General features: G+C 38.0%; 3 protein-coding genes across 3 annotated transcripts in view; 1 reads left to right on the top strand and 2 right to left on the bottom strand.

The window, feature by feature from the left end:
- The window catches only part of LOC107601517 (transmembrane protein 179-like), a 2,504-nt gene extending 1,810 nt beyond the window's left edge, over nucleotides 1-694 (bottom strand). Inside the window, exon 1 of the mRNA XM_016293739.1 lies at nucleotides 266-694. Within this exon, the coding sequence (XP_016149225.1) occupies nucleotides 266-588 (323 nt within the window). The 5' untranslated portion in view covers nucleotides 589-694. The remainder of the gene's footprint in view (nucleotides 1-265) is intronic.
- A 1,170-nt stretch (nucleotides 695-1,864) lies between these two features.
- Nucleotides 1,865-5,321, top strand: LOC107601518 (tetratricopeptide repeat protein 9C-like). Its single transcript, XM_016293741.1, has 4 exons — nucleotides 1,865-2,000; nucleotides 2,513-2,843; nucleotides 3,762-3,944; nucleotides 4,845-5,321. The coding sequence occupies exons 1-4, from the start codon at nucleotides 1,989-1,991 to the stop codon at nucleotides 5,036-5,038; spliced, it is 720 nt and encodes a 239-aa protein (XP_016149227.1). The 5' UTR covers nucleotides 1,865-1,988; the 3' UTR covers nucleotides 5,039-5,321.
- A 139-nt stretch (nucleotides 5,322-5,460) lies between these two features.
- LOC107601449 (uncharacterized) overlaps nucleotides 5,461-15,334 on the bottom strand; it is a 15,016-nt gene continuing 5,142 nt past the window's right edge. The window contains exons 2-4 of the mRNA XM_016293633.1: nucleotides 14,830-14,998; nucleotides 7,096-7,299; nucleotides 5,461-6,777 (exon numbers count right to left, since the gene is read on the bottom strand). Of these exons, the coding sequence (XP_016149119.1) occupies nucleotides 5,864-6,777; nucleotides 7,096-7,299; nucleotides 14,830-14,998 (1,287 nt within the window). The 3' untranslated portion in view covers nucleotides 5,461-5,863. The remainder of the gene's footprint in view (nucleotides 6,778-7,095; nucleotides 7,300-14,829; nucleotides 14,999-15,334) is intronic.

The raw sequence follows: 15,334 nt of genomic DNA, 5'->3' as shown, positions 1-15,334 counted from the left end.
GCAAAACTCTTGAAAGTGTTTTCTAAAAAGAGCTTTTTTAATATATATATATATATATATATATATATATATATATATAAAATACCAAATTATTTAATAATATTTTTATTTTAGTTTATATTATTTTTATATAATACATGGGTTTGATTTAATTTTATTATTTCATAAAATATGTCTATACTAGTTTCTGCTGTTATATAGATAAGTAAGTGTACCATTAACGAATGTAGCTTATGTAGTTTTATGTCACATTGTTAAGACTCACTCGTTATGCCGCCGGTGCAGGTAGAACAGGCTCCTCCAGCCCTGAACAGCGCCGTACAACACCGTGAACACACCGACAAATGTGGCGAACTGGCACGCCGCTAATGGACCCCACTGTTGTACCACCAAATGAGTGACCGTTCTGGACTCTTCCTCGCCCACCGTGAAGTTCTCCGTCCTCCAGAAGCCTTGACTAAACAGCGCGCACCTTCCCTTGAAAGCGGATCCGTTCAAAGCCAGCGGCACGACCGCCAAGAGTCCAGCTATGACGGACAGGGTGTGGGCGGCGCAGTGAGCCAGCAGCAGCCGCCGATCCAGCTCCATGTACTCGAAGATTAGTTTCAGCCTGTGGTGGAGGAGCGTAGCCTAACGTTACCTGCTGGAATCTAGACGTTTGGTTTCGACAGTGTACCTGCAAATGTAAACCATAAACACTAAGTGGAGTTCTACTATGGCAAGCCGTTTTAACATTTAATCTGTAAGCCGTACTAGTATCTAATGAATAAGTACTAGTAACTTTACAAAAGACACTAGTACCTAAAGAATAAACACTAGTACCTAAAGATTAAGCACTAGTAGATAAAGCATAAGCACTAGTACCTAATGAATAAGTACTAGTACTTAATGGAAAAGATACTAGTATCTAAAAAATAGGTACTAGTACCATGAAAATAGATACTAGTACGGCTTATAGATTAAATGTTACAACGGCTTTCCATAGTTCTACAGCACGACACTGCGCGTGTGTTTGCGTCGGGACTCCTCCTCCCTGTGACGCACTCTCACGCGATCCTCACGTACGCGCGAGCTGCAACGTAAACGGATTTTCTTGTTGTTGTTTCAAATATGCGTGTAACTGATTTAATTTGATTTAAATATTTAATTGACATTTCATTAAAAATGTCAGTAAAAGTGGGTGTTTTCCATGTGTTATGCTGAAAATGGGTCATCCATCATGTCTCTCTGGTTGTTGTTACCAGTGTTACCCACTTTACAATCCAAAAAAAATGCAAAAGATATTTTACACCCACGAGCTTTTAAAAGAAAGAAAGAAAAAAAAGTTGACATTTGATACCTCAAATTTGAAGGCCAGGTAGAAACGCATATCGGAATTATTTTATATTGTTTGGTACATTTTTCCATCAACAGAAGTTTTAAAATTATACTCTATAACATTTTTTTCCGTTCAAACAGACTCGCGTCTCAAATCTCTTTATTTAACTAATAACAAAAATGTGACAGACTCCTGAAACAATATAAGAAATGTTATAGCCAGCTATTTCTGAGGATCTACAGTTCTCTAATTGTCAGTGGTTTCCATTTGATTTGATTTGTTTATTCATTAAATTATTATGTTTATATTATATAAATATATTTTACATTGTTAATACATAATTTTAATTGAATACTTCATTGAATTATTTTTTTTATATATGGCTGTGTTTTCCTTATGTGTGTTTTGTGTCCTTGTGTGTTACATGTGAAGTATTGTTTCTTTCTTTAAATGATTAATTCACTGAATTTTTGGAGATGTAGATGATCGCTCGTATGATGTTGCGCTAGTAATATTCCTCCGGTAGGAGGTAGTATTGCTAAAATCAATGCTGCAACCATAACAACCACGAAGAAGAGTGTCAAAGATTTGTTTCTTAGCGTCCCAACAATATTTTCTTAATTAAACTGGCTTCTAAGCAGACTGCAAACATTTTAAAACCTTAAACGCAATGGACGAAAAGGTAAAAAAAAAAGATAGTTGGCTTGTTGTTTCCTTTTATAAGTGATAAAAGCTAGGCGAGGCTGCATGCTGTGCTGGGCGCAGTTCAAATTCGTCGAAATTATGGGTTTTGGTTTCAAAATGACATGAACTGTAATATGTGCCTACTTAGATTTTATTAGCGTGTTTGATTTGATTTATTTATTAGTAAGCGTTTAAAACTGTCATGAATGAATCCTGTTGGGAAAACAGCCTAAGGTAGTTTGCTGGTCTTCGTTTGTCTCCAAGCCTGGTTAAGCTGGTCTGAGGGAGTAGATGACCAGCTGTGTGTGGGACTTTTCACCTGGTCATACTGGAAGACCAGATACACTGGTTTGGCTTAGCCAGGATGGGAGACCTTTCTAAATCTTCTAAAAGCAACATATAATGAATTGACATACTGGTCTCCTGATGCAGAAGCTGTGGCTATATTTAGGGTTAATAATGCAGTAGTTTTGTGTTGTCAACTCTTGTGGCATTGGTTATGTGTGGCAGGTTTTCGATCCTACTGCAGGGGATGATGGGTCCGAGGCAGAGGCCGGTGCATCATCATGTTTGGGAGCCACTGGAGGATCATCTGGTTCCCGTTTGGAGTCACAGCTCCAGGAGGCCATTCGGTTAAAGACGGAGGGGAATGGATTCTACCGAGAGAAAAATGTGCGCACTGCCATCGGACGTTATCATCGTGCTTTGCTCGTTCTCCGTGGCCTGGACTCTGAGGTGAACTCTGTCCTGCAAGGGTTTGGGGCTCAGGTGCCTAAACTGAGCCAGGAGCAGGAGGACCTGCTGAGGAGCACTCAAGTAGACTGCTATAACAATTTAGCAGGTGTGTATTCCTTCCAAACAAGATATTGTAGCCATGTGAGGTGGTAATGCTTTGGCACTGAATTGCACAACACTAAAATTGAATAATTTTATCCAAAGCTACTTTCTGCGCATTTATAAGCATGTTTTTATGAAGAGTTTCTTACTGGGCAGGCTAGGCTAGGTATCGTCATTGGTCATGCATTATCATACCATTTGGGGTAGTCGTGGCCTAATGCAGTTGTGACACATAGTACTAGTTGTAGCACATGCCACTCTCCACTGACACATCTGGTGACACTTCTGGTTTTCACTTAGATGTGCCACTCGCCCCAAATGGTTAGAGAGCAGGACTTGTAACCCGAAGGTTGCGGGTTTGAGTCTCAGGTCCGGCAGGGATTGTAGGTGGGGGGAGTGAATAACCAGCACTCTCTTCCACCCTCAATACCACGACTTAGGTGAGACCCTTGAGCAAGGCACCGAACCCCCAACTGCTCCAATATGGCTGCCCACTGTTCCGGGTGTGTGTGCACTTGGATGGGTTAAATGCAGAGCACTAATTCCAAGTATGGGTCACCATACTTGGCCTCACTTCACTTCACTTTAATTTCCTATTGGTTTGAAACCTCCAAACCAAATCCCTCCATTTCTGTCTATCTCAGCATAAGTTTCCATCTATTTCACCATCATCTTACCCCCACATCTAGGATCCTGTTATTTGCTTTCACACTTTGCTGGCACCTCATCATATTGACCACATTTAAAACTCTTAACCATAGCAGTTAATCATAATGAGAAATGGGAAACAAAATCGTGTGAACTTTGTCCTTAATCTCATGATAACCCAAAAATCTTACTGACCGCAAAGTTTTGAATGGTAGTGTTTGTAAATCTCATCTGGGAAAGCATTCTCCTCTTAACCTATTTCTGTGTTTCACAGCATGTTTGCTACAGCGACAGGTGGTGGACTATGCCCGTGTGTTAGAGTACAGTATGAAAGTGCTCCGGTGGAGGTCAGGTGACATTAAGGCCCTCTACAGAGCTGGAGTGGCCTCATTACAACTGGGTGATGCACAGTCTGCTCGACATTACCTCATACAGGCCAGCAGGGGGAAACCTAATGGTAAAAACAAACCACATCCCACCTTTCTTGCATATTTCATCATTCGCCAACCTGCACCAGGGGTCGCCAGAGCTCTCCTAGGGGTCACCTAATTGATTTTGTTGGATTCAGTTTGTCAAATTATCGTTATTATGATATAAACAGATGTCTAGCTGAGAAAAAAATCAAAAGAGCAGTGGGTCTTCACTTACTGCATTCTGTCTGATGCCATGTGCAGTCAAGTTAAAAATAGTTCAAAAACATGTCACAGGACCCCTGCATTCTTTTCTGTTCCTTTAGCTATATTTAAACGCATGAATGTGTCCTGTGTAAGCATGGTTAAATGCCACACAGAATCAGTGAAAATTCTCAGCATGATATACAGATTGAAATTGTGCAATGATATTCATAATGCAATCATATGATTTGATAAAACACTACTTGCTGAAAAAGCAAAGACACAGGGTTACCATTAAACATATCTGGGCTGGTAATTTGAAAAGTTAATAGCCAAACTTTCCACAGTATTTTTTTTCCAGACTTATTTTGGTTTAAAAGGCTTTTCTGTTGCCTTGTAATATTAAATGAAGTGTATGTGTGCATACATTTAAATGTGGTGTCAGAAAGCATGTGACATAAAAAAGTCCCCTGAGATAAAGGTTGAGAACTACTGGTATTATTCTGCCAGGGATTTTCAGCTACAATTTTCACAAGGGAATACAGCATGTGTGCCTGTTACATAATGCAGCGTGGTATTACATTTTGCGGATGCAATCATTTTCTTAAGAATTAGTAAGATCAAAGACCCCTGCTCTGCAGCCTTCAGTTGAACTGCAGTTTCACATCTGCACTCAGAGTTCATGTCAGTGATTTGATTGGAAATAATGAGACATTCATAGCATCCTGTTCTCCATTTCTCAGATCCTGATGTAAAGAAACAGCTGCAGCGAGTGGAGGAGAGACTCAGCCAAGACTTACAGAAAGAGAAGGCACTGTACAAAGGCATGTTCAGCAAGCAGAAACAGGGTGAGGAGCAGTTAGCAGAGGAGCAGACCCAGAAATTGGTCCAAACGGACAAATACGTGACTCAGCAGGAACATACATCATTAAATTAAGCTTGAGCTGCCAGGAAGAAAGTGGGATGTTTTGCTTCAGGGCATGGATAATTTGCTACATATGGCATTTACTGGTGTTGACTGAATGTGTGGCTGAAATCTGGTGCAACGTGGCAGCTTGTACAAGAATTTGAATGCACTTAAAATGCATTGTACAGTTAACATACTGTCTAGCTGCTTCTGTTTTGCATTCAGTTTCTTCCAGCTGTGGGTCTGTATTTTTTTTTTCCCATATGATAGTTCTCTTGCTTTTTGTTTGTTCATCCTAATAAATATTTTTGAAAGAACTTTATGCATAATGTATTTGCCATTTGAAACGGAGTGTTCAAAAGCTATTATTAATGGATTATGCTAATATGATTATGGAAATGCTGTGATAAGACATTTAATGTAAGTCTATGACAGCAGATTTTTGTTTGTGAGATCTCATGTAATCCAATTGTACCACAAAACACTTCACTCAGCAGTAGCAACATATTCCGTCATTGCCAAGCAAATAAGGATAATTTCAAATTGGAAACACTTTTATTGATTGCTGAAACATGAACTCTTTAACAATCATTTCAAATTCAGTTTTTTTTTTTTCAAAGTCCTGAGCATAAGTTCAAACAACATCTTTTTGTATTTGGTCAGCATATACTTTAGAGTGCTTTTTTTTTAAAGCATAATATGTTCATAGTAAAAACAACACCAGAACCACTATGACCATAAGAGTGCACATAGACACGGCATGGCATGCAGAAGCACCGAAACAAGCAGAAAGAGAGAAAATTGTACATTTGGAAAAGTTGGCAGCTTGGTTTCTTCCATTTTTAATTGTTCATACTAATCTTTCTTTTTCGACTTGTGATTTTTATTGAAACTGAGGGACCTCATAGAGCCAAACATTTTCCTTCCAAGGTCACGGAACGATCTGGAACGGGTGAGAGGAGCTGATGGGGGAGGTGAGGGCGAGAGCGATGGGGACGAAAGAGGAGAAAGGGAGTGACTGCTTCCCTCCAGGCTCTGGGAGCGAGAGAGATGGAAAAGACTGGCAGTTGAAGAATGATGTTTCTCCTCCTTTCTCACAAGATTGCGAGCACGTTCAGAGCCCCGTCCTACACGGCTGATCTCAAATGAGGAACGCCACTGATTGCTTTCCCGTTTCTGAGAATGTGGCTCGAGAATTCCCTGAGACTCGCTTCGAAATAATGCTCTCCTGGACAACCGGAGGCTGGAACTTCTACTGTCCCAACTCGTACCTTTCTTTTTCGAGTTGTTCCCTCTTTGATCTGGCCTACTGGACGATGTTTCTTTCAGTGAGGTGTGCCTCCAACCAAATCCTCCAGCTCTCTCATCTCTCTCATCATAGTCCTCTCGTCCCCAAAATCGTGTTTCGAACCCCTTCCAAAACTTTCCACCCTTTTTAGGTGTTTGAGTGCTCATTTCATCCTCCCATCCAGTGCCATAGTCTCTACCCGAATAGCTACTAACCGTGGATGCTCGAATAAGTTCTCTTGAGGCATGTTTGCCCTGGTAGAGCCTCTCTCCATCCCCACTCCTCCTCCACCCTCTATCTTGAGGCCTCCACCCAGTCCCTGCGTTCTGCCTGAGGGAACCTCCACGAGGCCGAATGGGACCCTCCAGTGGGGAACTACATGGGTGAAAGCGTGGAAGAGAGCATTGAGATGGGGAGTCACGCCGAAATACTGAAAGCTGAGCAGGAGTGAAGGGTGAATTTGAAAGTAATGGGACAATTTCTTTTCCATTAAAATTTTAATTTTTTACATTCCCAATTAAATTATTATTATTGTAAATAATAATTATGCATATGGACATTTTACTTTTTTTTTTGTACTTTCAGTTTTTAATTCCTAATATTAGCCAAACAGGGATTGTCATTAAATGCTCATTACTATTTCTCAGGAATTTTATAGTATGATTTATGATTTTTTTTAATTATCTTGAAAAAAACGCAAATGTACAAAAAATACTACCATCATGTTTCATTCTTTTGGTTTTTGAATGAAATATGACTCAGACTTGTGTTGTTGTTTTTTTAAGATCACAAGTCATACCAGTAGAAAAGGGCCTTCTTTCTTGTTTCTCCACTGTGCCCTCAGGACACTCTGTACTATGAGATTCAGCCTCCCTCCAATGAGTGCCACTATGATCCAGTGAGCGTGGCCTACAACTGACTTTCAATGACCCTCCAGGAGCCGCCTCGCTGGATACGGAGTAACAAGAGTCTGACAGAGAACTCCCACTGACCGAGTAAAAACCTGTGGACAAGAGAATGACAGATGAAGTTAAGAGTGTTAGGGGGAGCAGTGCTTCAGGGGTGACACATGATATAAATGATGGGATTGCCATAAAAAGCCTGGGTTAATGTTTGCCAAAGTAAAAAGAGAACTGCCAAAAACACAGAAACTGTGTGTCATGTTGAAGTTGAAAGGTTAACATTGAATCATTTGTTTCAAACAGAGCCCCAAGCTATCCAAGCTATGAGTCATGCACTTGTGTGAAATGTATTACTGTTTCATGCAGGGCTCATTCCTCGGGAGGGCTTAAAGGATAAATATCTTTTGATTTAGATATTTCACATAGTTTCAATGATTGAGGAACCTCTGCATAGTTTATCCAAAAAGGTTCAATTTTGTTGTGCAAGTTTAATCTTACCACAATGAGCTTAAGTGTATCATTTTGTCGATGTTAAAATATGTTCTATCCCAGCTAAGAGAGCCATTTGTGGCTCTGTGGAACTATCAAAACATTGTTATTTTTGTCTGAGCATCTAGGCAGAAATATATTATTTCTGAATATATGAATGACTTATTGTCTCTCTGTATCCATTACAGAGTTAGCACTTATATATATATATATATATACAGTAAATACAAATATATAAATCTATTTAAAATTGTTATTAAAAAAATAGTAAATTTCACAATAGAGATGTTTTGATCAAATAAATGCAGCTTCAATGACATTACAAAATCTTAACTTATCAAAAGCTGTAGCTTCAAAGCATTGGATGCATATGTGACTATGCCATATTACATTTTGTCATTTGGGTCTTTTTAATTCCCCTATTCCCCTAAATCAGCATTCATGGATTTTCCGACTATGAATCTTAGTATTAACATTTTATGACATTTTTTAGGTGTGTCAGATTACTCATTTTTATACCAGTTTTGACCAACACTACTGAATAACATTAAATACCAAGAATAACCAACTGTGACTAAATAATTATATACAGTGGGGAAAATATTTATTTGATCCCCTGCTGATTTTGTAAGTTCGCCCACTTGCAAAGAAATTAAGGGTCTGTCATTTTTATGGTAGGTTTATTTTAACGTATAGAGACAGAATACCAACTAGAAAAAAAATATTATATAAAGGTTAGAAATTGATTTGCATTTCAGTGAGTGAAAGAAGTATTTGATCCCCAAACAAAACATGACTTAGTACTTGGTGCAGAAACCCTTGTTGTCAAGCACAGAGGTAAGACGTTTTTGTAGTTGGTCACCAGGGGCCTCATTTGTAAAATGTTGCGTAAAAAAACATCCTAAATTTGTTGTAAGATCATTTCTCAAAAGTGCGATTCAGAGAAAACTAATGTGCGCACAAAAACACGTGTGTATGCCTCTCTTCCAGATGTGACATTTATAAATCACAAATTATCTTGAAATTGTGCGCAGCTGACTGGTGTCAGATTACCATATAAAAGAGCACACGCCAATATATCAATTTCTGTACTTGAGAATGACGAGCACAAAGAAAAAAAAAAAACTTTACTGAGGCTGAAATTGAGGTTCTGCTGGCGGAGGTAGAGGTTCGTGCGGGGACGCTTTTTATTTAACAATGAGTAATTATTCTGTGGACAAACAATGTGTGTGTGGTTATATTTTTTCGATTGACTATTATGAAAATTATTACTTCTAGAAACAACAGAAATAATAATGATAAAACAATTAGGTTTCCAAAAGTAGTTTAAGGCTGATGTCTCTATTAATTTTCACAGAAGCAAAGCAGCGGATGTTATAAATAAAAACAGTTAATGTACTGTTTGAGGTTTTGGACAGGTGTCTTTTATACTGATAATGAGTTCAAACAGATGCCATTAATACAGGTAACGAGTGGAGGACAGAGGAGGCTCTTAAAGAAGAAGTTACAGGTCTGTGAGAGCCAGAAATCTTGCTTGTTTGTAGGTGACCAAATACTTATTTTACCGAGGAATTTACCAATTAATTCTTTAAAAATCCTACAATGTGATTTTCTGGATTTTTTTTCTCATTTTGTCTCTCATAGTTGAGGTATACCTATGATGAAAATTACAGGCCTCTTTCATCTTTTTAAGTGGGAGAACTTGCACAATTGGTGGCTGACTAAATACTTTTTTGCCCCACTGTATATAAAGTTATAAAAAGTGAGCCATCCTACTTTTAAAATCACTTGCTATGACAACTAATAAAAAGTTTAGTGTCACGAAATTCTTGCAATACTTTAAAAAACATTATTGAAAGAAAAAGTGGACGTTTCATATCATAATAAAATTAATTATTACATGATTATGATCTCTGGTCCGAAAAAAACCTGCATGTGATTTGGCATTTCTTTATTTACACCGTTTACTAATGCTGCTCATTAATGTACTGACACAAAAATATATAGTGTATTTTATACAAATATAACTGATGTAAATGACAAAAACAAAGTTTAAGGCTGATGTCTCTATTAATTTTCACAGAAGCAAAGCAGCGGATGTTATAAATAAAAACAGTTAATGTAATTGAATAGAATATAGGCTATTAAAACCGTTATTGCACGACATAGGCCTATTCTTATAGGCTGTACAGACAAAACAGTCTGAGATGCATTTATGCATTTTTTTTTTCTATTTTACGCATTAGTAGTAAATCAAGACTTCGCAAGTTCTCTTGTAAAAAAACAAAAAACAAACCAACTTGGAATAAACTACAGAAAGCGAGTAAAGAACTTAGGGCCAAAATTTATATCGCGGTATATTTCTTAATTTCGGTCGATAAGATATAATTCCGATATCGATATGAACACTATTAAAAAAGCCTCATAAGAACGGCCACAACAGATGTCTGTACCTACAAACTTATGAAAAATTAATTTGCCAACTCTATGAAACCTACTCCTATAAAACTATATAATATTTTAGGAAAAAAATGGCGCAAATAAATAAATGTTCACCTTTTATTGGTATTTAGCCTTCATACAAACAAGAAATGTGAAATCAGTCAAATAGATCTCAGACTCTCCTTATTAATATTAATATTTTTTACTTCAAACTATAGGCTAACATATCAGTCAAAAGTTTTTGAACAGTAAGATTTTTAATGTTTTTTAAAGAATTCTCTTCTGCTGACCAAGCCTGCATTTATTTGATCCAAAATACAGCAAAAACCTTAACATTTTGAAATATTTTTATTATTTAAAATAACTTTTCTATTTGAAAATATAATTTATTCCTGTGATTTCAAAGCAGAGCTTTAGCATCATTACTCCAGTCACATGATCCTTCAGAAATCATTCTAATATTCTGATTTGCTGCTCAAAAAAATTTATTATTATGATGTTGAAAACAGCGGAGTAGATTTTTTTCAGGTTTCTTTGATGAATAGAAAGTTCAGAAGAACAGCATTTATCTGAAATAAAGACATTTATAATGTTACAAAAGATTTCTATCATCACTTTTGATCAATTTAAAACATCCTTGCTAAATGAAAGTAATAATTTCTATAATATAAATTTTAAAAAGAGCTTTTGAATGGTATAGTGTATAATGTTACAAAAGCTTTTTATTTCAGATAAATGCTGATCTTTGGATCTTTCTATTCATCAAAGAACGGTTTCTCCAGTAACGGCTGTAAACAAAGCAGCTCCGCTCATGAACGCTACTTTATCAGATAAAAGTGCCATCTAAACTATTCTGAAGACAGTCGGTTCCCTTCAGAGATACATTCATATAAAACACCCGCGACGTGTTTTGAATTTGAAACGTGCAGTGCTCATGTTTATTCAACGAAGTCAAACGCCACAAATAAATTATATCGCGATACATATTGATATTGAATTATTGTCCAGCCCTAAAAGAACTCTCAACATTAGGCTACTAAAAAGGTCAGTTTGATCTCGCAAAAACTCCCGTTAATACAAAATCGGACTACACTGCACAATTAATCTCTCACACTGCATCTTCGTTGTTTATGATGAATTTGGTGCTTGCACGTACACCGCTTTTATTATTATTGCAGCTTAGATGTTCAAATAGTCACACTACTCCAACTTTTCCACAAGGAAAAGTTCGTACGCCTGCTCAGACCCTGACGTGGCGGTAAGTACTTTTCCACGCCAAATACCATTTTTATAAATATGAACGTTGCCGTGGATTTTAGCATACGCACACTCTAAGATCAAATCTGTGCGTACGCACATTTTATAAATGAGGCCCCAGGTTTGCACACATCTCAGGAGGGATTTTGATCCACTCCTCTTTACAGATCCTCTCTTAAATCCTTAAGGTTTCTTGGCTGTTGTTTGGCAACTCAAAGTTTCAGCTGCCTTCACAGGTTTTCTATAGGATTGAGATCAGATAAATGCTGATCTTTGGATCTTTCTATTCATCAAAGAATCCTGAAAAAATGTACTCAACTGTTTTAAATATTGATAACCAGCAAATCAGCATATTAAAATGATTGCTGAAGGATCATGTGACACTTGTGAACGTTGCCGTGGATTTTAGCATACGCACACTCTAAGATCAAATCTGTGCGTACGCACATTTTATAAATGAGGCCCCAGGTTTGCACACATCTCAGGAGGGATTTTGATCCACTCCTCTTTACAGATCCTCTCTTAAATCCTTAAGGTTTCTTGGCTGTTGTTTGGCAACTCAAAGTTTCAGCTGCCTTCACAGGTTTTCTATAGGATTGAGATCTGGAGACTGGCTAGGCCACTCCATAACCTTAATGTGCTTCTTTTTGAGCCACTCCTTTGTTGCCTTGGTGGTATGTTTTGGGTCAATGTCATGCTGGAAGACCCATCCATGACCCATCTTCAGTGTTCTGGCTGAGGGAAGGAGGTTCTTGTCCAATATTTTACAGTACATGGTCGTCCTGTACACTTAGCAGAAAAACAGCCCCAAAGAATAATGTTTCCACCTCCGTTCTTGACTGTTGGAATGGTGTTCTTGGGGTCATTGTCAGCATTTCTCTCCCTCCAAACACGGCAAGTCAAGTTACTGCCAACGAGCTCAATTTTGGTCTCATCTGACCACAGCACTTTCTCCCAAGCCTTCTCTGAATCACTTTGATTTTCTTTGTCAAACTTTAAATGGGCCTGTACATGTGCCTTCTTGAGCAGGGGGACCTTGCGGGCGCTGCAGGATTTCAGTCTATTGCGGCGTAGTGTGTTACCAATGTTTGCTTGGTGACTGTGGTCCCAACTGCCTTAAGATCATTAACAAGCTCCTCCAGTGAAGTTCGGGACTGATCCCTCACCTTCTCATGATCATCCTTACCCCATGAGGCGAGATCTTGCACAGAGCTCCAGACCGAGGCCGATTGATGGTTGTTTTGTATTTCTTCCATTTCCGAATAATCGCACCAACAGTTGTGTCCTTCTCACCAAGCTTCTTGCTGATGGTCTTGTAGCCCATTCCAGCCTTGTGCAGATCTACAATCTTGTCTCTGACATCCTTTGACAGCTCTTTGTTCTTGCCCATGGTGGTCGGAGAGGTTGGAATGGAATACAGATTGTGTGGACAGGTGTCTTATACACCTAACGAGCTGACATTAGGAGTAACTTCTTAAAGTGGCAGGACTAATCTGTGTTCCACATAACCAATCTGTGGGAGCCAGAATTCTTGCTGGTTGGTAGGGGATCAAATACTTTTTTCACTCACTGAAATGCAAATCAATTTCTAACCTTTATATAATGTGTTTTTTCTGGATTTTTTTGCATTGATATCCTGTCTCTATCCGTTAAAATAAACCTACCATAAAAATGACAGACCCTTCATTTCTTTGTAAGTGGGCAAACTTTCAAAATCAGCAGGGAATCAAATAAATATTTTCCCCACTGTAATGCTCCAAATGCCAAATACTAAAAAAGAAAACAATACTATGGAACAATGATTAATCACACAATTCGCTCTTTGTGAATCAAAACTCAAAAGTAGGGGTGCGCCGATCCGATATTCAGTATCGGTATCGCTCCGATACTGGCATTTTCTGTTGGATCGGGGTATCGGTCAGACGAGACCGATCCAAATCCGATATAGTGCTTATACTATTCTGTTATTATTAAGCCCCACGAAAGCCACAAAAACATTATAAAAGCACCATAAAGTTTTCGTGCACTATATTTTAAGTGTTCTGAAGCTTTTTCCATAGTTTAATGTGAGGTACAGACGAATATTTAAGTCAAGTTCACGTAAACTCTTCTCTCCGCAGCGGCTGTCTGTCATCCTCCATTCAGCATTCAAACTGTGTGTCACGTTCGGTTATGACAATCAAAAAGATGAAACCCTCTCCAAGATGATTAAATGTTCCTAATGTTATACTTGATCTGTAAATAAAGATAAATGGTTTTGCATAAAAGGAATTTATCTTGCTGGAGTTTCGTGCGGTTTCTAAATCGTGTAAATTTCTACCGGATATCTGGTTAGATCACAAGACTGGAGTAGAGAGTACTATGAATTTTTTTGTCACCAGCACAGTAACTGAAATTTAAAACCGTTAAAAGAAAAGGCTCAAACTAACACAAATATTTAATACACTACGCATCAATATCTCTTCAATTTGTGCTTTGAACTTTTCTATGCTGCGCGCTGCGACTCCATGTTGCTTCAAGCGCGTCATTCTGTGCACGGGATGTGCATAAGCGCTTTGAGTCGCTCTGTATTTGTAGCCTTTAGTATGATAATACTTTTGCGCAATGAAAGATTATTAATAGCCTTTCTTGTTCGTCTTATCTATCATATGTTGCTGCCTAATTACTCTGCTATACATTTAAAAGAAATGTCTTTTAATTTATACAGTAGTTAACATTTGAAGTGGATCAAAAAAGTTAATCAAAGTTGTCCTAAGACAAGAACGGGTATTGTTTTGGTTTTCGGACAACTTTGATGAAATGTTTTGATCCACTTCAAATGTTGACTACTATAGTATATATTTATATATAAATATATGACTTGTTTTTCATGAATGTATTTTACAACAATACAAAGAGCAATATGTAGGCCTACCAGATTTAGCCCTACACTTATTCACTTATTTGTTACCCACTAAATGTATTTTTTTCACTAAAATTTAGGATTTTATCAAATTATTGTGCACTCATAATTTTTCTAGAGTAACTTTTGCTGCTGAATTATCCATTAACCTAGTTTATAATAGTATTTTGGTCATAGATTTTGATTATATTTTTTTGTTTGTTGTTTTTTCTTTATAATGAAGCGGTCTATATTTAGTAGATTGTGTGTAACATACAAAAGAGTGATGATCGACCTACACATTGAGGTATAGAAATTCTACACTCATTTAAAAAAAACTGCGCTGGCATCAGATCGGTATCGGCAGATACTCAGAATTTTTGGTATCGGTTCTGAAAAAGTGGTATCGAGCCATCCCTACTCAAGAGCTTTAGAGAAGCACCTTGACGTGAGATATTTCAGCGGCCTTTGCTACAGATTCAAGTATTCACACAAAGACATTCTGAACTGCTTTTTACAAAACATTAACGGTTTATTATTAAGGAATTTGGAGTATAAGCACCTGAGCTGGGTCTAGAGTCGCAGTCAAGCGGTGTGGTGCTAGGAAAGTCTGGAGTGGGAGAGGACAGCAGATCAGATGGGATGTCCCAGGACAGCGTAGACCAACGTGAGCTTATCCCCTCTCCTGCAGTGCCAAGGCAAGACAGATCAGGGTTTGCAGGGGACAGACTCTGAAACAGATGGAGGAGTCATGTTACTAAAGGATAAGGTGATGACACAAAGACCTTGTTTACACCTGGTATTAACATATGATCATGATGCATGTGAAAGCATTGCATTTGTAGCTCAACACTAATCCATCATGATGCATCCCAGGCAGTAGTGAAGGACCGCCTACCCACCTGTCAATCGATTTTTAAGAAACATTCTAGAAGAAAATAACCATCTGACTGAAAAATCTGGAATATGCAGACATGAACATGCACACATCATTACAGAACATCAATGCCTGATATCAACATGCAGTGACAAACAGATAATGTGCCACACAAACAAATGTTAAAGGT

Source organism: Sinocyclocheilus grahami, unplaced genomic scaffold, assembly GCF_001515645.1.
Source record: "Sinocyclocheilus grahami isolate Dianchi unplaced genomic scaffold, SAMN03320097.WGS_v1.1 scaffold306.1, whole genome shotgun sequence".
NCBI lineage: Eukaryota > Metazoa > Chordata > Actinopteri > Cypriniformes > Cyprinidae > Sinocyclocheilus > Sinocyclocheilus grahami.
Note: the sequence above shows the minus strand (reverse complement) of the source record. Positions and strands in the feature narration are given on the sequence as shown.